General features: G+C 39.2%; 3 protein-coding genes and 1 long non-coding RNA gene across 4 annotated transcripts; 3 read left to right on the forward strand and 1 right to left on the reverse strand.

Annotated features, from left to right (window-relative positions):
* Window positions 1-1,204: 1,204 nt before the first annotated feature.
* Window positions 1,205-21,322, forward strand: LOC135337618 (uncharacterized). The gene is made up of 5 exons (XM_064533587.1): window positions 1,205-1,361; window positions 1,456-1,776; window positions 16,125-16,931; window positions 17,018-17,094; window positions 20,312-21,322. Exons 2-5 carry the CDS (start codon window positions 1,461-1,463, stop codon window positions 21,221-21,223), a joined length of 2,112 nt encoding a protein of 703 aa, XP_064389657.1. The 5' UTR covers window positions 1,205-1,361; window positions 1,456-1,460; the 3' UTR covers window positions 21,224-21,322.
* LOC135337142 (tigger transposable element-derived protein 7-like) lies at window positions 6,047-7,784 on the forward strand. The gene is made up of 2 exons (XM_064533051.1): window positions 6,047-6,287; window positions 6,478-7,784. Exons 1-2 carry the CDS (start codon window positions 6,047-6,049, stop codon window positions 7,782-7,784), a joined length of 1,548 nt encoding a protein of 515 aa, XP_064389121.1.
* Window positions 9,520-11,769, reverse strand: LOC135337627 (uncharacterized). The gene is made up of 7 exons (XM_064533596.1): window positions 11,655-11,769; window positions 11,309-11,436; window positions 10,904-11,245; window positions 10,509-10,850; window positions 10,272-10,416; window positions 10,115-10,224; window positions 9,520-10,060 (listed from the first exon to the last, which is right to left on the reverse strand). Exons 1-7 carry the CDS (start codon window positions 11,755-11,757, stop codon window positions 9,869-9,871), a joined length of 1,362 nt encoding a protein of 453 aa, XP_064389666.1. The 5' UTR covers window positions 11,758-11,769; the 3' UTR covers window positions 9,520-9,868.
* A 594-nt stretch (window positions 21,323-21,916) lies between the features above and the next one.
* On the forward strand, window positions 21,917-23,102 carry LOC135337688 (uncharacterized). Its single transcript, XR_010395247.1, has 4 exons — window positions 21,917-21,965; window positions 22,293-22,339; window positions 22,408-22,552; window positions 22,835-23,102. It is a non-coding gene; the product is annotated as an uncharacterized LOC135337688 (long non-coding RNA).
* Window positions 23,103-27,846: the final 4,744 nt, after the last annotated feature.

Consider the following 27,846-nt stretch of genomic DNA (forward strand, 5'->3'; position numbering starts at 1 on the left):
CAACTTTCCGTCGCTGTAGCAAATGTGGCACAACAATCAGGCGCTTCAGACTGTGGATTGTTTGCTATTGCTTTCATTACGCATTTAGCACATAGCCTAAACCCCTGCTACTGCAATTTCAAACAAAATGCAATGAGAGAGCATTTCTTGAAATGCATTGACCAAGCAACCATGACACCCTTTCCGACTAACTCACAAAGAACAGCCAGATTAGCGATAACAAAGGAAATAGTAGAGATTCAATTGTATTGCTACTGTAGACTGCCTGATAATGGCTCAAAAATGGTTGAGTGTGAGAGCAGCGGGTGTAAACTGGGAGGCTGGTTTCACCTCAAGTGTGTCAATGCTTTCGAAGTGAAGAAAAACAATAAATGGATCTGTAACAATTGTAGAGGAGTATAATTTTTATGTACATTTACAATTCACAATGCAATGCATTTTCATTTCACAATGCCCCCTATAATTATACTTTAAATTCATAATAATTATACATAATAATTTATATATATAAAGCTATACCTATACTATAGCTATAGACTTATAATTATCAGTATAGCTATAGTGAAACCCATAATAACTAGCTAGCTAGCTATAGATCCACTGCACGTCATGCAGGAGAATTTGGAAGAGCTGGAATAAGAAGGACAGCTGGTAGAAGAATAGTTTAAACCTGGAACAACATGAACAATGTGTTGCCGTGATGATATAGACTTTATAGAGCTGTTATGGGCCCCTGCAGTCCTTGAAATCTTCTGAAATCTTCTAAAATCTCTAAAATTATTGAAATCTTCCAAAATCTTCTGAAATCTCTAAAATCTTCAAAATCTCTAAAATCCGTAAAATCTTGTAAAATCTCCCGAATCTCGAGATTTTAAAATCCCGTACACAAATTGTCATAGTGTCGGACCCCTCGTAACATAATTAGTGAAAGTTCAAGTGATGTCCGACCTCCTCTGCCCTCGAAGTACCATCCGTGTTTCCCCGCGGTTTTAATCGAGGCTTATTTCCAACGTGGGTCTAACATGAATAATTCATGAGAATTGTTTTTGCTGTCTGTAAAAAGTCCTTCAACTTCATCACATACTTGTGGCCATTTGGGACACAGCATACTACTTAGTGACACAACCTTAGCTATATCATAGTAGCTAAACTAACACAAGCATGAAAAATCGCATTCTTTGTTCATAAACTTTGCTACGCCCACTGATTCACCCTTCACTGCACTTCCGCCTTTTCCGATTTCTGGCTTTCTGGATCTGGTCCACGTCCACGTCCTACAAGCACATCTTCCTCGTTTATATCTATGGTTCTCTGTACACTGTGAAATCAAAGTGAAGATACTGTAGCCTGGGGATCATTCAGTGAGTGCAGACAGAACTGCATGTGTAATGTATTGTACATGATTTAGAGCTGTGCACACCTATGTACGCATTCTCTCTATTCCACACTCTACAGAGAAGATGTCTGACTATCTCACAATAGCAGATCTAAACAAAGTGTACCTCGCTACGTTTGAAGCTCGAATTAAGTGGCGAAACATCTTGTTGATGCTCGAAGTCTCTGCAGCTACAATCAGAAGTATCAGCAGAGAATGGAACAATGATCCTGATGACTGCTATCGTGAGGGGCTGTTGGAATGGCTGAATGAAGGAGAGAGAAGCTGGCAATCTATGGTCAAAGCATTGTCCAGTCCTACTGTGGGCCACGTTCACATAGCCAGGACCATCGAGAGAGATCATCTACAGTCTAGCAATCCTACTGATGTGAAGTCAGAAGGTAAGGCCACACAAATTAATCTGATTTACGGATTTTCTGGGCCATATTAATTTTTTGCAGAATTCCAAAACCAATTAGTGTTCCAAGTCAGAGGTTAGAATGATCTGACTTTTTGTGGTGTATTGTGACTCTGTTTTTTTTCCTGCCACCCTGATCTGTTTTGGGGCCGTGAAACATTCAATTGGTGTGACCATTGGAATGCATACCGTATATATGCTTGATCACTCTTGTATAAAGACCACGCTCAAAATTATATCATATAGTAGCGTCCCTATATACAGTCCATTTTCAGTAGCCGCTTTCAAATAGTGGCTATGCATGTCTCTGCACGTGGCAGCCATATTGATACTGTACTGGTATCTAGACTACTGTGGGGGGCCAAATGAGTCAAAATGCCATGCAGTTGTGCATGTCTCCCACATTTTCAGAAGTGAATCCTGAATAGGTGTCTTATATTAAATAGGTGTCCTATACACCTGTTTGCATAGACCTTGCTAATCATTACCATAAAATCACCATACAATGTTGCTATGCAAACAACACTAAGTAGTTCAGTCTACACTAAGACTCCCGGAAGTGTGTATTATACAGTTCATTTGTTAATTTATATGGCCCCTTATGGGAGTTTATGATATTCATAGTTCGCGGTAGTAACAAAAACAGTAACACTTCTTTTGTTAAGGATAACTTTTCATCAGAAGGTGCCTAACACTATTAAATGATATAGAAATAATTCTGAATAAATAAGCTACTGAATGATATAAAAATAAAGTGGTAAGAAGGAACTGAATAGTTACATTGAATGAAAGAAAACTGGTGATATTAATTTTTTCTGTGACTTTGATTTCCGGGAAAATCAGTACTGGGGGTGCTGGACAGATACAGATAGGCCTAGACTATAGACAACACTGGTAACTACAAGTAGACCAAATAAGAACACTAATGACCCAGGTTTGACTAAGATACAACAAAGTAAACATTGACAAAAATGAGTAAGTTTAGCTCTTGCCTACTTGCCACTTGAGTGTCCAGAGTTTCTTGAAACTGCCTAGATAGCTAATAATTATAATGCTAGAAGTTAGTCTTTGCAAAGAAATAAACAGCATCTGCTTTGCCAATATTTTTTTATAGCAGGTCTTGTGTTCCAGTTTATTGGATATATCCTGTTTGGACTGACTTTGATTTCTGGGCAAATTACATAGTACTCCCAGTTCTGGATTCTAATTTTCCTGTGGCGAGTTCATGAATACTATATCTACTAGTACTGTGACTCTGGAACCTGGCTTGCACTTCAGGACCTGGGTATTGATGCTGGAAAAACTGAAATAGTTTATCCAATTCTGATAGTAAACATAGCCTCGATCCCAGGCCGATCCGTCTCCAATTGAACGCTAGGTCGCCTACTAGGCCTGGTATTGATTGTATTTGGGCGTGATCTGGGCGTGGTTTTTTAATAAATTGACACTGTAGTACAACAAAAAATGAATCCTCCAACAGTGGTCTTCAAAAACAGCCTCTGGGGCAGTATACAGCAGGAAATACTTCCCAGAAGACACTTCTTTGGCAGTGGCAACCAAATCTTTGTCGATTCCTTTATTGCTACTGAGGATGGCAGCAGAAACACCTCTATTGTTTAGACTCCTGACCTGGTCAATCATGAGTCTCATGATGAGAGATACAAGGGGAGAGACAATTAACAAGAACAACACTTTTGTCAACAGGAGGAGCCTTGGTCCTACCTAGCTTGTAGTCGGTAGCAACTGATATAGCAGAGAGACTTGCCATACCCCGTTGGGAACCAGATAAACACGTCCCTTCCCTCAAACAGGAGCTTGAGAGCCTGGGCCTGTTCTGCCATGAGAGTGAGGCCATCTTGCTTCAAACAAGACAACGCGTTGCATGCCATAGCTAGCTAGTTATAAATTGAGAACATGACACGGAGCTACATTACTGTAAGTTTTACGGGAGTAAAATGCCTCTACGTACACCTTTAGTATTACAGAAAAAAAGCAGGAAACAAAATGTGAAGAATCTCTGTTTTAGTTTCCGGTTCCTGCCACGCCCAGATACAATTAATACCAGGCCGTATTTTTCAACTTCGTTCTATTAAAAAAAAATCGGCCTGGGACCGAGGCTAATAGTAAACAATGACATAACAGAAGCCATAATTAAATTTACAGAGAATTACTGTACAAGCCACAAACAGGGAATTTACTCACTACGATGCAAAACCACAATTACATCATTTGAAGCTCAAATTTATAGTCTTAGTGTAGACTGAGTAGTACTGAGCAATGATGGCTTCTATATCAAATCAGTCTGCCCTAAGACCCCCAACTTTTCAGTATTTGCAAGACAAGACAGGAAATACATACCACAACACTGTAAAAACAAACATGTTATTTTAACACGTGGTAGCGTGTCGTTCGAATGTCTCCTAAAATAGCACACTATACATACGTGTTACTTTATATCAATGTTAAAACAGCACCCGTGTCATTGATTTTTGTGTTAAACCAGCATGTATGTAGCATGCATAAATCATGCAATTAGTGACGTTGTTGGCATGTGACTGTGAAAAGATAAATGGAGGTGGCAATTAAATTATACGTACATTTGATGAAACAGCAGAAAAGGTGATTGAAAATGTACAGGAACATAAAGTATGTCCTGCATGAGTACAGAGTATAATTATTGTTGCAGCAAATTAGTAGTACCATTGTCCGGCTTCTTCGTTATAAAGTGTTAGAGAAGCTACAACAGAGGCAGGTACGGCCTTCTTGGCAATCGTCTTCGGTGATGAAATTTCAGGATGGAGCCATGCCTACAAAGGATCGAAATGAAGACAAATGAAGACCATGCACCATACGTATATTGATGTGATGACCATGCCACTCCAATTGTTGTTTATGTCATAATTATGGGCTATCAAAACATACGCACCACCTTTCGTTTAAATAAAAGGCACACCATAATTACACACAGTGTCTCCCTACTACCTACAATAAAGGGGCGAGTCCCAATTTTTGCTTTGCTCAATTTAAGCACCGAGTACCGTACATGTATAGCGAGAACATTTCGCGAGTGCTATTTGGCTCTAGAGCCCTCAGAATAGATGCTTGCAGTTGTAATATTTCAATGACAGGAAACCACCTACCAAGAATGAAATACCAGTGCGTGCAGTTTTTACTTGGCCTCGAAAAACACAAAATTTTGCACCTCACACAAATTTTCAGTTACACGGTATATATTTTCTGGCGCTTAGGTTAGAATTACAATGCGCGGCATGAAATCGAAGCTATACAATTGTTAGAATATTCTAAAAGAGTGTTTATAGTTCTTGAGAATAGGGCAGAGCTAACAACGCTACAGTGACCTGGTTGCCTCAAATATTACTGTTAGAGCCAAGACTAATTGTGATCTATCTATTTTATATCTGTACCCAAAGTAGTACCGAATGTGTATCAGCAGCAGCAGCATACATTTTAGCTTGTTGGTTGGTTATGGTCGCTCATATAGTTCTACCATTGGAGCTGTACAATTGATTTTATTATAGCCACGTGGAACGGATATATGCACCGCTATGGAATGGGTCGCTAATTTTATAGTACAAATAGAATGATTTACCATATTATCAAGTTAAGTGCCAAAGTACAGTTGGGTGTGAACATGAACAAGGTGCTGATCAAGCCTGTCCACTGGGTTGGAACTATATACAGCTCGTCAAAGTCATCCACAAATAACCATAGCCTTTTTCCGTCAATGCCTGCCATTAATACAAACAGGTAGGTATTATCATTTTCAGTCAACAGCTATAGCCAGAACAACTGCCTGGAGAAACTCACCTAGAAAAACACTTGCTTTACTCCAGTCGAGTCTGGTCATGAAACAATCCTCTTTCAGCTTTTAAATAACTCCTGGTCCCTCCTTATTTTAGACACTCTATAGTGTAGTCTCCTAGTAGTATCTTAGTAGTATAGGCTACAAGCTGCAGCTGCGAAGTATAAATACAGTAGAACCTCGATTATCCGGCCCTCGATTATCCGGAACTTCGATTATCTGGTCAGACTGATAGATATTTGTGTAGGGTCAAAGTTCAGCTATGTTGACGAAAAAGGGGTGTGGTCAGTTGTGCGCATGCGCACTTATACTGATATACAATGCGCATGCGCGCACGCAGTTCAGGTAATCTGTGTAGTGAACTGTAAAGCAGCTACAGTGTACAGAATTAATCTGTGTAGTGAACTGTAGCTGCAGGTGTTAGTACAGAATGGCTACTAAGGCTACTAGTGTGAATGGAAAGAGAAAGAGAGTTGTGCTTACATTGACACAAAAGTTAGAAGTGCTGAGTTTGTTGGACAAATCAGTTTCTTACTCAATTATCTGCTGCAAGTTTAACATTGGGCGTAGTACTGTGGGTGACATCAAAAGGAACAAAGAGAAAATTCTCCAATTCAGGAAAGATACAGTAGAAATGGGTATGAGACATGAACTGAAATCAATGAAGCTTGGTGCGAATGAAAAACTTGACAAAACGCTTTATGTATGGTTTACCCAAAAAAGAATGGAGGACATTCCAATTAGCGGTCCAATGCTGTGTGAGAAGGCGAAACTATTGTATGAGCAGTTAGAAATAAAGCAGCCTTTTACAAGCCAATGATTCTGCTGCTGACGAATTTGTCTCATCATTTGCTAAATCAGTTTCAATAGAGAAGCTCTGCCCTGACCAAATATTTAACTGCGATGAGACTGGTCTATACTTCCGTCTTCTACCAGAGAAGACACTTGCTGCATCGTTTGAGAAGTCTGCCAAAGGACGAAAAAAATCAAAAGATCGAGTTACATTGAATGTATGCTCCAATGCTTCGGGGTCCATTAAGCTGAAACTACACTTGATTGGTAAATCTATCAAACCAAGATGTTTCAAGTCTCTTAATGTGGATTCCTTACCTGTTAGGTACTCAGGACAGAAAAGTGCATGGATGACGGCTGTTCTCTTTCTCGATTGGTTTCACGAGGCATTTGTTCCTTATGTTTGTCAAGAACTGATCAAGCTTGGTTTAGAGCCCCGAGCAGTACTTACTTTGGACAACTGTTCGGCCCACCCACACTCCGACCTGTTAGTCAGTACATGCGGGAAGATAACAGCAATATATTTGCCCCCTAACGTTACATCCTTAATCCAACCAATGGACCAGGGGGTAATGGAAGCTCTGAAGTTACGGTACAAGAAAAAGCTCCTTCGCAAACTCCTAATTGAAGATGATAGAGGGATTTCAGTGGTCGAGTTCCTTAAAGGTGTAGATATGAAAAAAGTTTCATATCTTGTTGCTGAAGCGTGGGATGAGATAGATCCCAGTACATTGAGAAAATCTTGGCGAAAAATATTGCCTCTTAGTGGGATCACCCAAAAAGAGATTCTCTCCATAACAGCTTCCCATTCTCATCAATCTACTGTTGTATCAAGAATTCTTGGCCCCTTATTTGAGGAGGCCAACCTGAATGACGATTTTTTTACGCTCAAATCAGTTGCTGTACCTGAAACGAAGACATACAGCTATGGTTACTCTCAAGGCATTCGTTTTAGACCCAAATTTGTTCCCACTCTATCAACTATAACCAGTGAGGAGCAGTCCTCCGAGCAAGAATTTCAAGGAGTACTAAAACAAATTAGGTATCAGCTAAGTGAAACTGAAATTCGAACTTGGCTTGACAGTGACTTGAATGACCCGGGAATTCAGATGTTGACAGACTCACAGATATGTGATTCTGTGTTGGACGATCCTCACACTGATAGTGAAGATGAAGATGAAGATGAACAACCAGTTATCTCTCACAGCGAAGCCGCATTCATGTTCGAGCAATGTTTGACCTGGTTGGAGCATCAACCAGAGGTCAATACGTATAACACAACGTGTGTTCGACAGCTACAAACTTTAGCAGCTGAAAAGAGACTAAGCACGATAAAGCAATCTGAAATAACGACGTTTTTTGGACCATGTACATAGATTTGTATAACCTTTTCATATTAAATGAGTCAATGACATGTATCATTTTGGATAAAATTTAATGACACAAACGAATGGTATACTAGAGCTAGTCAGTGTAATGTACTTTTATTATTGACTTTAACAAGTTTGTTCTTCGTCTTTATTACAACACTTTCTTCGCCTGTCAGTTTATAGATACAAGGTACCTCCAAACCTCTACCGTATTTTCTTCGCCCGACAACTTCACATTGAATTGTTCCTCCTTGAGACAAGAAAGTGGACATGATCCTACTGGTATTTCTTGGCACATGTCCAATAACATTTCCACCTTTCTTGACAGACACGGCATTGCGATCGTATGGATTGCTTGGTTCACAAGCAACAGCAACACTTTCTCCAACTACAGGTATCCAGAAACTTTTAGAGATATGATGGCCTCTTATAACACTGCCAAAAAGGAATATAGCGTCCCTGCTGCTCATTCTCGACCCTCAGGTTCCACTAAACAGTCAGCCTGGGCGCCTGTGCATGCATGCGCATGCGCAACACTAAGATAGTGCTGAGTCAGCTACATTTATGGGTGTGGTCTAACACTTAAGTGGGTGTGGTCAATATATTCAATTATCCGGCATATTCACTTAACCGGCCTGCTTCTGGAACCAAGGTGTCCGGATAATCGAGGTTCTACTGTATGCTGGTTTGAAATTGTGCACCATAATTATACAAAATAACTGTAGAACACTAGAAACCATATACCGTATAGCGAGTAATTTTCATGGGGTAAAATATTCGTTATTTTCGTGGGCAGGCTGACCTCCACGAAATTTTATCGTAGGCGTAGCTTATCTGAACGTAGGAATGCCGTGCAGCCACGAGACTAAACGAAATTTTTACTCACGAAAACTACCGCTTCTCGAGTTGAACGAATTTTTTACCCTACGAAACTTACCCGCTATACGGTATGTACATGGATACATTTGTGAGACTAGATGATGACCAATCATTCTAGCAAAGCTACATGTAGCAAAAGACCGTACGTATCTAGGCACCTATTTATTGTATAAGACACCTATTTATTGACCTATATAATACACTTGTCAGTATAGATCATGTCAATAGTCGAGGGTTAGCACTTCAGTGCTCTAGTTAAATAGGATTCAATTTACTTCTGAAAATGTGGGAGACATGCACAACTGGCATTTTGACTCATTTGGCCCCCCATAGACTACAGTAGCAGCTAGCTATAGGTATCAGCTTGTTAGTGCTTTTGCGGGTGTCTCTATTCACTGGACTGGACTACTGAGATGACCTTTGACCTTGATTGCCACATTAAACTGGCACTAAAAGTGCAAAAATTAAGAAACCACAAGAGTGATATAAAAAAAATGCAGTGCATGCACCAAACTGGACACACGAGCACAGTGGTACATGACTGAGACAAACTGTCTAGACTAGGTCTACACCGTAAAAACAGTTTAGTTAAAATAACCAAAAAAATTAGTTAAAAATTTTGCAACTGAGGTAACCAATCTTTTTGTTAAAATAACACTCTAAAAAAGGTGTTATTTTAACAACATTAGTTATTTGTAAAATAACAAAATATGAAGTGTTATTTTACTGAATTATTATTGGTGTTTCTTACTAATTAATTATGTAATATTAACTATCATTTAGTTAATAGAGAGTTATCCAAGATGTAAATTTAACATTTTCATTTTGTTAAGACATAGTGAATATTTTTAAAGTAACAATTTAATATTGTATGATACAGTGGTCTATTGTTACCTTTACAATAACAATTAGCTATAATAATAATTATAGCATCATAATTATAAGTTGCAAATTATAAAAATGACTCAAATTGGTTCTTAAAACTGAAAATAACGTATACGAGGAGGTAGCACTACGTACATGTAATCACAAGAGCGAAAGAGTATACACAGTCATAATGGTGTATACAATAGCTACATGATTAACATGAAGCTAAAGCTTGAATATCAGTAGTGATGGATAAATAGGTAGAAGTTTTTCCTGAAACGCTATGAGGAAGGCCAAACACAAACTCTTGAAAAAAGATACAGAGGTCATGCACTGCTTTGCTATTATTCTAAATTAAAAACATAGAACAGAGAAAACCATATGAAGATCGCTTTTGATAGGGTTGTCACAGTGCAAAACACAGATTGTTCCACGAAAACGAAAAAGGTGACAACACCATCCTCGGCACAAAATTGACCAATCCAGGGAGCATTCTTTCCTTGTTTGGAAGCCACTAGCTCAGGATCTGCAGACATCTGGAAGAAGATATACAATCGTCAATAGAACGGGCTCCATTTTTTGTCGCATACCTCATATTCATTGAAAAAATCACCCAGATCCCCCTCTTTCTTTTTTCGTTGCACACAGAGAAGTTGAAATAACATTTTAATCACAGATCTTTCCTCATCGTCATCGTCACCTAATAAAGGTACAAGCATCCTCTAGTTATATGAAAAAAATACCTACCTTTTGGCAGCAAGTCTTTTATATCCTTTCGTTTGAGTTTTTCACAGTAGCCAATTACGGCTGGTATCCATTTTCCTGTCCACTCCGCAACAAACGAAGAATACATATTTTGCTTTGACAATACGAGCTCTAGTTCTTGTTCAGTCTGCAATAGAAACATGTGACAATACATAAGCACAGTATAACAACATACACTCATGCACATGCACACAAAACCGATAGTATAATTATACGCACGACTGCTGTCATCTTTAGAGCTGGAAATTTGGTAACCTTCTGTACCACTGACTCTGTGCTCTTCAAAATGTATTGCCTGCGATTGTGAAATGTTTTCTTCATAAGAGGTAACACAATGTCTCTTCTAGGATGTTCATTCTCCATCTCATTGGCAAGTGCTTTTTCACTGTCAGTATTTCCTTCGTCCATAGGTGACACAGCCGGGTAACGTGATGCTAGAATAGAAACCTTTTTAGGGCGACCACGCTTTGTTGGAGGAGTTTCGTCAGATGGAGAGGCTATGCGTTTACGGCCTTTTTCAACATTATAGACTCTATCCATCATTTTTTTCCGCCAAGATCCCTATAATTACGAATTGACATAATTATAAACTTACAGGTTTATTAAAGACTTACAAATGGTGCTGCTCCAGAGTCAGCCATAAATGGGTGTTTTTCGACTAGCTGTTTGGCGACCTCTCCAATAAACACCATCGTTGGTTGTTCCAGGTATGCGTATACATGCGTCACCAGATCTCTTACGATTTCATTCCGAACTTCAGGATTAAGGGATTTTTCTTTAATAGCAGCCATGATGGTTGGTTTCCACTTCTGAGGAATAGCAAAATTGTCTGTAGAGATACTAGACACTTTTGGGGTAGATGATTGAGAACGTCTAGGCACACTAGATTGAGTCCTCTGGGGTGTAGAATCATTTACTCGACTACTGCTATCCACTGCGGATGAGACAATCAAATCCTGTGTACAAATATGCATCGTTAAAGCAGTAGCTAAGTACACAACAGATAACATACTACTTACGGTAGAGACAGGTAGTTGTACGCCTATCTGTAGCCTCACCAGCTTCTTTACAACACCTAGTGGCTTAACCAACTCCTTAATGTCATTCTCTGTCAGCTCTAGAAAAGCCTCTCCATCAATTTCATTATCTACAATTGAAGGTAAAAAAAAATATAGTTTTAAATAGCTAAAAGCTAGATTAGTTTTACACCAGAAGTGGGAAGCAATGAATTGATACAGTATTTTAAGTGGGTGTTGACCAAATAGGTAGTAGTCTATTATTTAAGTGGAAGGTGGTATTTTTAACGGTGGCAGTGTAGAGATCTACATAGCTAAGTGTTGTGAGTATTGACTTAAGTGAATATACCTTCAAACACTTCACAATATGAATCTTGCACTCCTTTTTCCTCCAACCATGATGAAAGACCAGTAGCAGACAAATTTTTCACATCCATTAGGCTATACAGCATCTAGCTCTAGCTCTCGAGCTAGCTAAAGTTAAAAGAAAGAAAATGTGGCAGCTGCCCTTGCAGCTGTCAAACATGTGCAATGATGTCACTTTTGTCAAAATACATAATTATACATGTTGTTATTTTGTGAAAATGTTTTTGAAATAACTGGGCCACAATTGTGATTTTAAGACATACGTAGTATATTAACACTTTATCTCAGTTTTAGGAAACACGACGTTAAAATAACAACATTTCTAAAAAATAACCATAATCTGTTACATTCACAAAAATGTTGTCAAAATAACTACTTTAACAAGTGTTGTTTTAACAGTATACAGTAGAATTAACAAACATTTTTACGGTGTAGGATCAATACATTTATCACGGCATGCAAAGAAGCCTAGAGTCTTAGAAGTATGGCATGACTATCCCAGGGCCGTAGACAGCAGGGGGGGGGGGCAGTTGCCCCCCTGGCATTTCTAGATCTGCCAGAAGTACTGTGAAACATGCCCAATGCATTTACATGTATACCGCAACCCTCGTGAAAATAAGGACATCTTGAATAAACACCCATCCCCTCTTTTGCTTCGAAGTTGTTGCACAAGGGTAATTTGACTCGATTATACGCCCACCCAGAATGTAGAGTTTGAGCATGCGCAGTAGCTAAATGCCACATGTTCACTCCGAAAAAGCAAGTTTTAGGTAGTATATCTATACTCCTTGCTGGACTAAGATCAGACATATAAGTTTCTCTGTGTGGATCTGTTTGCCCTTGAAGATGTATACAATGTATATGCAGGGAACAACTATTCTTATTATGCGGAGAAAGGGAGCAATTAACAAATCTGAGAACAAGATATCAAAGTCATCACCCAGGCAAGGTTACCTTGCCTTGGTTTTCTGAAACAAAGTACCTGGAAACAAAGTACCTGATATATAGCTCTGTAGGAGTATGACCTACCATCCTTTGGGAAGTTCCTGCTGCTACGATCTGACAAGCAACGAATGGAGTCAGAGTTACTTCTTCATGTTCATTCTTACTCATGCATTAGTTTATAACATTGTTGTTGTCAATGAAATGTTCATACTGAAATGAAAATAAAAGAATTGTCATAGATTTAAGCCTCGATTTGAGGCCGCGGGTGGGCGTATATTTGAATGAAAACTCACCATTCGCGAATAAACGCCCAGTCCCCAGTCCCCTAGCTAAAAAGCCTAAACTTCTTGCAGAAAAGGATGGGCGTATTTTCGCGAGGGTACGGTAGAGTCTAATGGTATTGAAATGTGGGCAGGGCTAGTAAAAGTTTTCAGCTGTTAGTTTTGACTTGAGAGTGAAGTATCTATCGAAGGTGGGCCATTTCAAAGCCTAGGCAGACGATTGTAGTAGAAGTGCCGGAGTAAGTTTGTGCGGCAAAAGTTATTAAATTGTCTGACGACCTGGTAGTCCCCGTAGCAACTGTAGCATTCTTGGATATATCGAATCTGCTTGAAGGATTTTTGTACGAGTTGATAAAAAACATAACGTCCGCCAGCTCAAGGTGGTACATGAGTGGGAGAATGTTTAGGTAGACGAGTCGTTCCTTATAGGTCATATAGGAGATGTGGTTTGGGGAAGGAAAACTTTGTGGCTCTCCTTTGTATTTTTTCTATATGTCTTTGAGCAGCATTGGTCGCCAGAGTTGAGATCCATACGATAGCTGAAATCTCACTAAGGAAATGTAGAGTTGTTTCTTAGTTTTGATCGAGTTGGTAGAAGAAAAGTTCTTTTCAGAAGGCCTAACACCAAGGGCGTATGAAGAGAAGAGGGCATGCAACTACATGCTATCAAATTACAAATGGGAGGGGCGTGTGCACTAAAAATAGACAAGCCACGATAGAATTAATTCGTCAATCCAGCTAGCTAGCTGTACTGTACTGTTGGGTAGGGTTAGCCACAAAGGTCAACAAGTGGAAGAGAAGGATGCCCTCTTCTCTTCATACGTCCTTTCTAAGGCTTCAGCTGATATAGAGTTGTAGTGGGCTCCCATTTCAGATCTGATTGCACGAAAAGTCCAAGATCTTCAGATAGTACTTTATTCATGATCCAGCCAGTGTGCAGGGTTCTCGTCAAAAGGGCGTTAAGAGGCGTGGCGCCTTGCTTCAATTATTGGGCGCCGTCTTAACGCCCTCTTATAATGACCACATGGTAGCTATAATCATAGATAGTAGAGGAAGGGGATTGGAACGCAGGCAATTAGCACTCTTTCCCACCAGAGGAGGTTGGCCACGCGTCATCAATCATATGACATTCCTAATGTCTCTGCTCACGTTTCCATAGATACCGAATAACCGTAATAAAAAAGTTATGGATACTCTTGCTTTGCTAACTTGTAACACCGCACTAGCTGTGTCTGTTGTCTGGCTGGACCAAGACTATAGGGTGGAGTATAGTTCAGCGGTGCTGTATGCAGCTTGAATTGTACTGGCTGGCAAGAATCTAGTAAACACTGTATGCACTGATAACTTGCCAGAATAGAGGGGATCGGGTTGGTTAATGAAAGTTTTATATCAAAAGAAGCCAGAGAGGCACATAAGGTTTGCTTTCAGTCTAATGACCGTGCAACGTCAGCTAGAAGTTTACATAGAACTCACTGTCAATTTTTGTGCCAGCTCAGCAAAAAAAAGTGGTGCACGTGATCGTCTCCAACCTCCTCTGATTTCACACGGACAGTCCGTGTTGCAACCTCAATTATAGCCGCGACCATGGATGCAGCTTGAAGCGCTGAGCTTGCAATAAACTTTTTTATGCACTAATGGCAGTTTATGCTAAACTAAAAGCTTGAGGAAGCTTATAATTATGCATAGACAACAATAAGCAATCAATAAAAGGTATAAGCATGGTCTAAACATAATGAATTATAATTATGTTCTTCCAGTGATTTCTCAGTCCAAGTTCTTGCCACACATCGACACTGCAGTGACAAATCAGAGCATGAATACAAAATCTAATGAGCAATAATAATTATGGACATTGATCTTTAATAATTATTGCCGAGTCTCGAATATAAACTCAGTTAGTTATAGAGAAGCTCCTCTGCAAAGATGGCTAGTGGAAATCAACAAATCGGCCAATAACTCAAGAAGTATGATATCCCCACTTCCAATATATATAGCTGAAGCAATAAAATACCATCATATGTACTACTACTGTGAACATTCATTTGCAATTCATAAGTCAGTTCTTACCCCATGCACAATAAAAAGAAGAAGCTAAGTGTTGTAAAATCTTCAAATTTTGTGTACTACCAAGAGTGAACATCAAGTAATAATGTTTCATTTTGTACCTAGCCATACCTCAAGACAAATTTTAGGGCTATTCGTATCCTCTCATGACCTCAAAATCAATAAAATCACACCTCAAGGTGTCTATTGGTTGCTGCACGCACTGTCCCAAAGGCCTTACGTTGCAAGCATAAGCTCACGTGATCTCGTTTCCAATCCCCTTCCTCTACTGTCTATGCTATTTTTTTAGGCTAAAACACTTCTAGTATAGCTAGCTTTCTAATAGTCAACATATGAGTCCAGTAGAGATTTATTTTTCTGCTAGCTAGAACCCTGATGTGTATGTGGAAGGTTAAGCAGGTTGTCAGGAACAAAAGTTCATTTGTATACTTTTGGATTCGGTAAAATAGAGCGACCTCCTGTTACACTCCAATTAAGAATTTTGTCGATATCCGACTGTAGCTTGTTGACATCCTCCCCGCAGTGGATAACTCTCGAATATTTTGTATCGTCAGCAAATAGGTGCACTTTAGAGTACTCTACACAGTCTGGCAAGTCATTAATAAAAACCAGAAATAACAGGGGGCCAAGAATGCTCCCCTGAGGCACTCCAGAAGTAACAGGAACAATTGACGAATGGTTCCCATTTACTAAAACCATTTGTTTTCTGTTAGAAAGATATTCCCAGAGCCATTTCCAAGCGTTCAATATCATACTATATTGTAAACTCTTCTCTATGATCATAATTATAATTATACTGCACGCACAGCATCGTGTGCAAACCCTCACCAGCCGAGGGTTTGCACTTTAGTGCTAGTAGGTCAGAGGTCATTCCAGTCCAGTGAATAGAGATACCCTTGCTTTTGCAGAGTTTATGAAAATCACAAACTTAAAAGTGTTTGAATTAGCTGGGGCTAATAAACACCTCTCAAATTGTAGCCTCCTCTGCTAGAAAATGAAACATTAGTAGTCATGGGGGGGGTGTGATCATACTGAGCATGTAACTCCTCCCCCACGAAGAACATAGCCTCTAATCAAGCATATTGCTTAGTTTGTTAGTTGCTATAATATTTCACTACCTTACACACTTCCCGACCCACATGCACATACACAATACTCTACAGTTGATAAAGATCGCCACAAGATCAATGAAGATTTGACCATTTTCCTAGACAAACGACTTGGTTGTGGTGCATTTGGAGCAGTCTTTAAAGGCAGCTACAGAGGCGATTCTTGTGCTATCAAACTATTACACCAGGTTGCTATGGAGATGCAAACAAATATTCCTGCCACCAAAAGTGAAGATGCTAGCGATGCCATTGATCGTGAGAGTGATTTTCTCAAGTCGTTTCAGCACCCAAACGTTGTTCAGTTTTTATTGACTGCTAAGCACCCCAAATCAGGTGGTACAATCCTCGTTGTTGAGCTGATGGATTGCAATTTGAGATCCTATTTCTCCAACCTTGATGAAGAGTCCCTCACTAGTGAATGTGAAATTAGCCTCTCCAATGACATGGCTTGTGGTCTGGCCTACATTCACAGCAAGCAGATCATCCACCGTGACCTCTGTGGCGATAACGTCTTGCTGAAACTTACACGATCAGTGCCTGTTGCAAAGATTTCCGACTTTGGCATGTCACGGCTATACGATTCCTCCAAGCTTAGCTCAACCCTCACAACCATGGGTCACCGTAGAGGGTATCTACCTCCCGAGGCATATCGATTGGAAGAGGAGAATTACGATAATAGTCTGGATGTGTTTTCCTATGGGGTGATTGTGGCGCAGATTGTTTGCAAGTTAGAGACGGTCAAATCAGCCAAGGATCGATCAATCCATGTTGCCCAGATTCCTCACACACACAGGTTGAGGAAGCTTATCGACAGTTGTTTGCAAGAAAACGTGAGGAGGAGACCATCTGCCAGGGACATCTGTGAGTCTATTAGATACGTATATAGCCCATGACAATTTATGTGTTTTACACTTTCGAAAAAATTGTCCTATTTAATTCTTACTTAGATGCTTCACTGAAAAGAGTCTCAGACCCAGTGGAGGCAACAAAGAGGGAATCAAAGGACACTCAACCAGTCGAGAAGGTGCGTACATGCAGTGTGTGAATGTTCCTAATTACAGCAATAATGAGTACTGTACTAATGCATTCGCGCACGGGTGCTGTCTCATTGGGTCAAGTTGTGTGTAAGCCTCTATAACTACTGTAACAGTTCATTTGTGTTGAGCTTGACCTTCATAATCTTGTCATAACTTCTCTGAAACTCAATTATACGATTGTATTTCTTGTTAAAAAGCGCTTCCATCCGAAAGAGCTGATAGCATTTTTCTTGAAATCCATCGTATAGCGGCCGGGTATATTTCGCGGAATGACTGTTAAAAATTTTGCGGATCAGCCTTTCTGCAGCATGCATGCATGCGATATTAAATCCGTGGGTATAAATGTTCGCAGTACATGTACATAACGAAAACCGCGAACATTTATACCCTCAAAGTATACACGCTATACAGTACTTGTCAACCCAGTTAATGAAGCCATTTGACCACAAAACCACTTAGACTTTACACATCCTTTTGAGTATACTTCGTTTTGTGGATATGCCTATAATGACGTTAGTAGATATAAGAGAGAGGGTTTGGAAACAAGGCTTCCTCGTGGTATAATTTGTGCTTCCCCGTGGTTTAATTGAGGCTGTGTTAGAGGCACAAAGAAAATAATAAATTTGCGGACTAGAACAAATACAGTTAGTGTCTGTGAGGGCGAGTAGCGTTGTTTGAGGTGCTGTATGTACCGTATAATTATGCTCAATCAGAGGCCGCTCTTGTATAAAGGCCGCACTCAAATAGTAGCCTCCCTTGCTAGCAAAATGAAACATTTAGTAGCCGCTCTCAAATAGTAGCCTCAGTAAACTTTGACTCTAGCATTCTGCACGTGGCAGCCCAAAAAAATTATTACTAGCAGCTAGCTACATGTAGTAGCTACAAGTATAGCAGCTTGTTAGTGCTTCACAAAGACTTTCTCATGGCAGAGTTCAAGTTTATGCAGGTGAAAGCAACTTTTAATGACAAACTAAATTATCTGGAGCTAATAAACGCCGCTCTTGAACAGTAGCCTCTCTAGAATTGTAGCCTCCTCTTCCAGCAAAATGAAACATTTAGTAGCCGCGGCTCCTGATCAAGCATATACGGTATTAGTCTCGATCCCAGGCCGCACTTCCCACTTCACTTAGGGAAGTGGGCCTGGTATCGACTGCTTGCGCATGCGCTAATATCCCCCCGGTATCTGGGGGCTTTGGATAACATCGTAAATGCTCAGTAAAACTATGACATCACAACGAACGGAAGTGGATTGAAGGAAGTAGATAGAAAGTTCGATTGAAGGTTTCTAGCCCATCGGATAGCATTCTCTGATAGCTATACCCTTAGCCTGCTATGTTAACAAAAGACTCACAGCCTGCAACAGTGTGGATGACAATCGTCTGAACGGAGCGAAAGCTGACAAGAGCCTATATGGACAGACCACGCCCATTTAACATTAACTTTGGTGAAAGTCTACTATACTACTGCTACTGATTCTATCAGAAGAAAATAGCTGTACAACAAACCTACGCAGCTCTGTCTCTAGCTAGCTAGCTATATAGCTCTGTGTATGACTTTTAGGATATTTTCTCTGATGAATTCTGTATTATAGGAAATTTTCCGGGAAAAAATATCCAATAATTTGGCGCATGCGCAAGCAGTCGATAGCAGGCCTTTTCTATGAAGGCCGGTAAAGGAGGCTAATACGGTATTAGTTATTACATGGCTATGAGTGCCACAAGCTGTTTATTGGCCCGGTAGTAGATTGTGGTCAAGGTCCTTTATAGGCCCGAGATCATTATCTACTATAGACGGGTAGTAATTTTAAATTTTTCTCTGTTTTTAGGGTACTAATTTTGGCGGATTTGTAGCAAATTCATTACCACAGTATATCTCAAAAGATGTACAAGTATGAGTTTTAAGGTTGAATGGAAAGTTTGGAGAGATACAGATGAAAAAAGGGCTAGCTTGCTTAGCATACTCTCAAAAGTACATTACATTATACAAAGTACGTTAGAAAAAAACTTTTATTTTTTAATGAGATTCATAATTTTTTAATTACGTTTTATTATTAGCGTGTACTTAATTTAGCGTTAATTACAAATTCGCTCAAATTCGCTCAAATTAGTATCCGTTTATAAAAGTAACAATAAGGTATGTAAAAAGAGCAGGAAGTGTAGCATGTGGAGAAGTTACAGAGGATTGAAAAGTGATACTTTCACAATAATGATGGACCCTGGATGTGATGTCACAGGCAATTAGTGCTTATTAAATTCCTTGTTGTGTTGTACTAATTGAAAATGCACATACTCTTGTACTCTAGTACATAACCGTCTGATGACTCGTACACTAGTAACGACTATCATACCACGCATTATATATAGGTTAGCAAATGTAAAGTCTGTTACTAAGTGCTTTGACATAATTATAACACTTACTGTACATGAGTGTTGATCCGTTATAATCGTACTGTACATTCTAGTGGACTGGTGGGCATCGCCTCTTAAGCTAATTAGAGAAAGTGATTTAGTGTGCATACAATTATTATGCCTCGGTGCGCATGCGCAAGCTAGCGAGGTATACGGTAGTGTGTTTGTGTGTCTGTGTGTGTGTGTGTGTGTGTGTGTGTACACTGTTACCTCAAGGATGAATCAAGTGCAAGTAAGAGTTTCTATAGGCTTCTAGTCATGTTTACTTGGATTTTAATTCGTGGATTTGCAAAATAATGCTTCGTTCTCGAGTTATGCCTAGGTTTGCTTACTTGGAATGCCATTGCAGCCTTTTCAGAAGAGCACGTAGTCAAACTTGTTTACCAAGTGTTGCTACTCTACTTAGTAGTTAGCTCTGTACTAGAACGCTAGCTATTGGTAGCTGCAAGAGTGAGAAGAGAGCTGCAAGGCTCTGCTAATGCAGCCATTAAATTTTATACTTGAACTTTTGCCATCAATCGTTTTTAACAACAATCATGGTCGATCATTACCCACTCTCTGAGTTTTTGCATGCAGCAAAAACAATTTAAATTTTGTGTACACACAATTTAAACAATTTAAATTTTGAAAATTAAATTGTTTATCATGTGCATAAAAGCTATAGTTAGTAGCTTTATGTTATGTAGCTTTGGCATCTCCACCGAGGCATCAGCACCTGCGGTGCTTTCATTGCTACAAGTAACACTCGCTTGTTAGTAGACACTATCCTAATTACATGCACTCATTCATTATTCAGGGTCCCCCTCCTAGAGAGTTGAGACCTCCACTCACTCTGAAATGGAGAAGAGGAAAAGACATGCCAATCGAAATGACCACCTCGGTACAGAGTGTTGTTATCGGTGACACGGTGTATGTTGGTGGAGGTGATGCAGACAATGAACGTGACATGTGTACAGTGATGAAGCTCGAGCAAGATCAATGGACCAAACTATTAGAGTACACTGCCAAGTGGTTCGCTATGACATCACTCGCTAATCGACTAGTGCTGGTCGGAGGATATGATACAAGAAACAAAAAAGTCAGCAATCAACTTGCTGTATTTGAGTCAGGGAAATGGACTTACCCGTACCCACCAATAAGCATTGCTCGTTCTCACTCAACAGCTGTCTCCTTCAACAACCACATCATTGTAGCTGGTGGATGGGATGATAATGGACGTACCTCCTCTGTGGAGGTGTTGGACGTGGTATCAAAAATATGGTACATTGCTCAGTCACTACGAAACCTACTATCAGTACTGCAATCAACTCTCATAGGAAACACCCTCTACCTAATGGGAGGGTTTCATCACACTGGGGCAACCAAGAAAGTGCACCACGTCGACCTCAATGAACTAATTGCAAAGGCCCGTTCCAACCTGGACACACCCACTCTCTGGAAGACCTTACAAGAAGTACCACTCGTGTTGTCAGCTCCTCTTAGTATTGGGAGGTCACTACTAGCCGTTGGTGGACAGGACGACATATTGAATCAAAGTTCGTTGATCCATCTCTACCAGCCTGACACCAGGAGGTGGGTGAAAGTGGGATACCTGCCTACTGCACGATACAACTGCACATGCTCAGTACTTCCTAGTGGAGAGGTCATTGTAGCTGGAGGACATGTACAGACAAAAGCATATTCCGTTGACTTCTTGCAATTAAGTTAATTGTTTCACTTTAATTTACATTATAACAAATTTAATTAGTCAATGATTTATTAATGTTTTTTCGAGAAATGCTTTTCTAATAATTATATGCAAAAGTTGTTTTGTGTGATAAATAATGTAAAACGAGTGTTGCAAGCTGCACTGTGCTAATGCCTCTCGCCATGTTATCCTTTTGCTCAAAAAGTATTAGAGTGTTATAGTAGGGAGAATAAGCTTTTTCTATAATGCATTTTACACAACCTATAGATGTAATCACTTCTACTAATTTTAATGTATACGTACATGAATCTATTGTATATGGTAGGACCTTAAGAAACAGAACAAGGAACAACGAATAACAAGCCATCTGTGATTGCACGATACTTTATTGACAGTGTGTACTGAAGCTTAAAGGTATAGGATTGTTATAATGATTATCATGGTATACATGACATTGAATTCGTTATAAATAGGAGCTCCCAGTGTTTTAATAAGGTGTGACTTGGGAACAGAGAACACGTATCTGTCATGGAAATTTCTACGACAGCACCATGCATGTTGACTCTCTTAGTAGTACACAGGCATGTTTAAGATATGGAAAGTCTGTTTCAAACCCGGCAGGTAATTAATCCTATACTATACTTGATCATGACAGAGGTCTTTGTTATAATTTTATACTGATAATGCTCAGAGAATAAAGGCTTGGTGGAGTATCCTCAAACGATGGAATAATTATGGCGTTGTAAGGATAAATCTTTTTAAGGTACAGTATAAATGATGTAATACAAATATGCCAGCATGCATCCTTACCTCTTCTGATTGCTATATACACATGCAGTATAACTTAAAGCATGCATGACCGAATAGCGCCCTATGCAGTATATAGCCCTATGCAGTATATAGTCCTATATAATAGTACATGATTTAGAATCCGCTCTTATTTCCCGGCTATAATTACACTAGCTGTTACTGCATGGTTTTTAGATAGCCCTGCATATCTTACTTTAATAAATTGCATCACAGATCTAAAAAATTATTATTATTTGGACACAAATATGCATGTAAATACAATCGAGTCTTACGCATGCAGGGTTTGCAAGCCAAGGGTTTATTTGATGAGACTGATCCACTACAGCTGTGAGTTTTATTATAGGGCACACTATATGGCCAGTTGGTTGTGGAAGCTAATCATTGCTAGCCTTTAGGAAATGTTTGCGTTTGGCATTCATGGACGTACTTCAGAAAGAGTTAGACGAAATTGTTGTAGATTGGACTATGTTAGGAAACAGAGACATCTTACGTCTCCTTGTGGAATCCCTGAGAAGCTATTCAACCTACCTGAACTATATGGTAATACATTATACATTTATTACGGTATACACTCATAATGATTCATGATCCTCGAGCCAGAATTGCAAAATTATAGTAATTATAGATTTGAGGTAGGATCGTTTTTTTAATTGCGGCCGCCTCGCTATTTCCGGCTAAGCTGACTGTCCCAAGGAAGGCCGGATAAACGAGAGTCTACTATATATATATATATACACATATGCATGTATATATAATTATAGCTATAAGCTATACTGTAATACTTTTGCTCACATGTCTAATTATATACACCATGCACTCCAGGAGCAAGAAACCAGCTCAAACTTGTACGGGTACACGAAGCGCGCTACATACGTGACAAATACACTGAAGAGCCTCCTACACCTGCTGATGGGGATTTTCTACGACAGGCTAGATGTGTGATACACCAGTATAATATGCCTACAAATGTAAAAGAAGCAATCAAGTTTTATATTAATTTGTGGACAATTTTAGAAAATGAGTAATATTTTTAGCTATGTAAACCAATGCATGACATGAAAAGTGATTAATGGTCAATGTCATTAAAGTATATAATTAATGAACTGAACGCATGACATAATTATATGAATGAGTCATCAAAGTGTACAGTTATATTGTGTGTCCTACAGGCTAACCATCCTCAACCTGTATGTATCAAAACTAAAAAACATTTGCAATGTGAACGTTGCTAGGATTGCCAGGAAAAGAAAAGCGCGAAAAAGCGAAGAAACAAGAAATTCGGCGAGTGCATAACTCCAATCCGTTACAACGTCATGAACATGTACTGTTTCAATAAGTTATATAATTATTATTTTTGTTTTGGTACTTTTCCTGGCCAATCCTTTCACATTGCTTATAATTAAGTGTTGGATGTGTGGGTGGAAGTATTTCAAGTTTATTCATGACCAGACCCACTTTCAAGAAGCTACATGTAACTACTTCTACCACAATGAGTACTGTGTATACTTTGTTCTTTTTTATCAGTGGAAGGAACACAAATAGTGTATAGAAAGTGAATTATTTGAACCATTGTTTCACTGTCCAAAGGTGTATTCTTATGTAGACCTGTCACTTTTATGTGTGAATCCTTATTTGTTATTGTATTTGCAATAACTGTGCATTTTAACCAACCTGTATTTTGATTCTAATATTTCTTATCAATAGTAGGCCACTCAGCTGTACATGTTCATGACGTTGTAACGGATTGGAGTTATGCACTCGCCGAATTTCTTGTTTCTTCGCTTTTTCGCGCTTTTCTTTTCCTGGCAATCCTAGCTAGCAACGTTCACATTGCAAATGTTTTTTAGTTTTGATATAATTATATGATTCAGGACTAATTTAGGAAATTTTAGACGTATATATACAAGGACATTTGCTGGTTTTACATCAAGGTGGATTGTTGGAGGATTAGAAGCGTGCATATATCGCAGAGCTTGAGCTACTTGGAATTCAATCTGCACCTTAGTCAATAGTGACATCTGAACGCAATTGAGGAGTTTTTATAATAATTCTACAAAATGCACGGATACACTAGTAGTATTATTATGCTATCCTATTACGTGTCCTGTATATAGTACTAATTACAATAGCATGTACAAATTAAAGATAAAGACTAATATTATACTAATGCAAGTGACAGAGTACATTTCTCTTATTAATAAATGACAAAATCAAAAAATAGAAATTGTAAGCAGAATTTCATACTGTGTATAGCAACTTACTCTTGATGAGTCAAAAATTAGCATATGCAGATTTTTGCCATTGACTAAGTTGGTGATGATTAGGAGCCTCATCTCTTGGATAATAACTCCCAGTATAGTGAGAATATGTTGGGATGCTGTACACGCCTATATATATATAAAATAGGAAACACGACTTAAAATTGTGTTCATGTATTTTGGATAATAACTCCCAGTATAGTGAGAGTATGTTGGGATGCTGTACACTCCTATATATAAATATAGGAAACACGACTTAAAATTGCGTTCATGTATTAATTTCTATATATATATATACCCATATACAGCAATCTCCCTTGAAACTGCGTCTGAGAGCCCATGCATATGTCCCCCTGGCAAGATTTTAGCAGCAACTAAAGTAGAGTCTACCCCTCCATAATAGCACGATGGACTCTACTCCAAAACTCCCTCTTCCAAGCAATCGCACTTCTCTATAATGAATCAGTAACATGCATGCAATAACTATATTGTTACTGTCACGCTGATGCTGCCTATATAGCTGTTATATTAAACAGTATAATTATAGAGCAAATACTTGATATAGTCTACAGGCAAGCGGCTACAGAATAGCTATAGCTTCATTTGCTTCACTCTCAAAGTCTGCCTCACAAAAACATTGAAAGTTTACTCCACTGCACTAGCACCACTCGTACCAGATGACTTTAGCTCTGTTACTTGAGCACTACTACAACCACTGGCGATAGCACTGACGGAGTGTCACATTCAGGAAGGGCTGATCCTACAGTCACTTCATTATACCTATAAAATTATAAAAAATTATACACATATAAATTATACAGTCTTTAAAAAATACAGTTATTGACCAATCACAAGGTTTGTATGGAATATGTACAGTGCATGATACCGAGGTTTGAATGCACTGTATATCCCATACAAAAGTGTTTTCTTGCCCATGACTACACTGTTGCTATGACTAGCTTGCATGGCATAATTTATAAGAAGAGCAAATAGCTAGAATACCTATGAAATTAGTTCTACCATAGACTACAGTGCCTTCAGCTTTGAGAGTAAATTTAACCACAGAGTGAGTAGTTGTACTTAAATGTATCTCAAGATTGGAACATTTCTAAGAAATTGTGCTGGTGCCATTGTGTAGGTGAATAAATAAGCTACAACCTTATTTGAAAATATTTCCCCAAAAGTTGTTGTAGTGGGAAATCATTTTAGGTAAAAATGTGGGTGATCGTAAAATATATGTGTAACATGAAATATCTCCGGAACTAAAGTATTTCTGGACAACTTTTTTATATCAAAAGATAGAAAATTTCTTAACAATTAATGTGCAAAAACAGTTAGACCTTAGCTGACAAATTTGCTTGAGTTCCATCGCTAAGCGAAAAGGCACCTAAAATATCCCATAATTGAGTATTAATCAATACGTGTACTTATGTAAGCTATACGTAACCATGCATATGTTAGCTAAACTATTCAGGAATGTTATGCCAAAGTTCCATACCTTAGCCGAAAACAATTGGTCTTTTCCATCGCTAAGCGATTGTCCACTATAGAAAAATGTTGGTGTTTTATAAACCACCACATACCCACCACCTTTGGTTGCCATGGAAATATTTTTGGATATGTTTTAGATAATTTGTTCACCAACACAATGGTATCATCATATTTTCTTAGAAATGTTCCAATCTCAAAACATTTACATTTATGTACTAACACGTACCAAATTGCGTTTATTTACTCTATAGACTAAAGGCACTGTATAGGTGTTGCATGGCTATTCTTTGTAACTGTACATTTGTGTATTTAATAATAGTTGCTAGTACTAGTACTTCATCGCTATAAAGCTTTGGCGCCGCCTCCACCGAGGCATCAGCACCCGCGGTGTTTACGTATACATCTACAAGTGCCGTATATATAGCGGGTTATTTTTGTATGGTGGAATATTTCATATTGTAGAGCATCATACGAAAATTTAAACTACGAAATTATTCTACCGCAGTAGATTCAACATCGCTATCCGGGCTGTAAAATACGAAATATTCAAAAATTGGTTGTTCGTACGAAAATTTGCACCAATGAAAATTACCCGCTATATACGGTAACACTTGCTTGTTAGTAGACACTATCCTAATTACGCTCATTCATTATTCAGGGTCCCCCTCCCAGAGAGTTGAGACCTCCACTCACTCTGAAATGGAGAAGAGAAAAAGCATGCCAATCAAGATGGGCTACACAGTACAGAGTGCTGTTATCGGTGAGACGATGTATGTTGGTGGAGGCAATGACATGCAATGACATGTGTACGATGATGAAGCTATAGAGCAAGATCAGTGGACCAAACTACCAGAGTACACTGCCAAGTGGTTTGGTATGACATCAGTCGCTAATCGACTAGTGCTGGTGGGAGGACGCGTACGTGATACAAAAAACAACACACCTAGTGATCAACTTGCAGTGTTTGATTCAGAGGAATGGACTCACCCGTACCCACCAATGAAGATTGCTCGTCAATCCTCAACAGCTGTTTCCTTCAACAACCATATCATTGTAGCTGGTGGACGTGATGATAAAGGACGTACCTCCTCTGTGGAGATGTTGGACGTGGCATCAAGAAGATGGTACATTGCTCAGTCATTACCTAACCGACGATCAGAACTAAAATCGACTCTCATCATAGGAAACACCCTCTACCTAATGGGAGAGTGGAATCTCACTAAGACGGAAACCAAGACAGTGCTCCACGTCGACCTTAATGAACTTATTGCTAAAGCCCTTTCCAATTTGGATACACCCACTCTCTGGCAGACCTTACATGCAAGAAGTACCACTCGGGTTGTCAGCTCCTCTCAGTATTAGGAGGTCACTATTAGCCGTTGGTGGACAAGACGACAGAGACAACCCAAGTTCGTCGATTCACCTCTACCAGCCTGACACCAGGAGGTGGGTGAATGTGGGAGACCTGCCTACTGCACGATACTACTCCACATGCTCAGCACTTCCTAGTGGAGAGGTTATTGTGGCCGGAGGACAGATAGATAAGCCTATTAAAATCCAAACTGTGATTTCTTTTCCATAAGTGCTTAGTTTTTTTCATACCCTTTGTCTTATAATTAACGATCTTGAGGTTAGAAAAGCTTCTAGCTGCTGAATTTCGATGAACGAGTACTAATTTTAGTGCATTTGTAATTAACACTAAATTAATTACGCGCTAATAATGAACTCAAAAAATGCTTTTTTTTTCTTCCTAATGTATACTTGTACATTTGTATACTGTACTTTTGAGAGTAGGCTAAGCAAGCTAGCACTTTTTACACTACAATTCTGCCAAAATTAGTACCCTAAAAACAGAGAAATATCTGAATTACTGCACGTCCACAATTGCAATAGTACATAATTATGCCCCAGTGTGCAATCGCTTGAACAAGCGAGGTATACCGTAGTTAGCCTTTATCCCAGGCCGCACAGGGGAGGCCAGTAAAGGAGGCTAATCATAGTGTGTGTGTCTACCCGTGTGTAGACTACTACAGCTGCATGCTTGCATGGAACAATGATGTTCGTCATATTTTAATTCCTGGAAAT

The sequence above is a fragment of the Halichondria panicea genome, chromosome 6 (genome assembly GCF_963675165.1).
Source record: "Halichondria panicea chromosome 6, odHalPani1.1, whole genome shotgun sequence".
Lineage (NCBI taxonomy): Eukaryota > Metazoa > Porifera > Demospongiae > Suberitida > Halichondriidae > Halichondria > Halichondria panicea.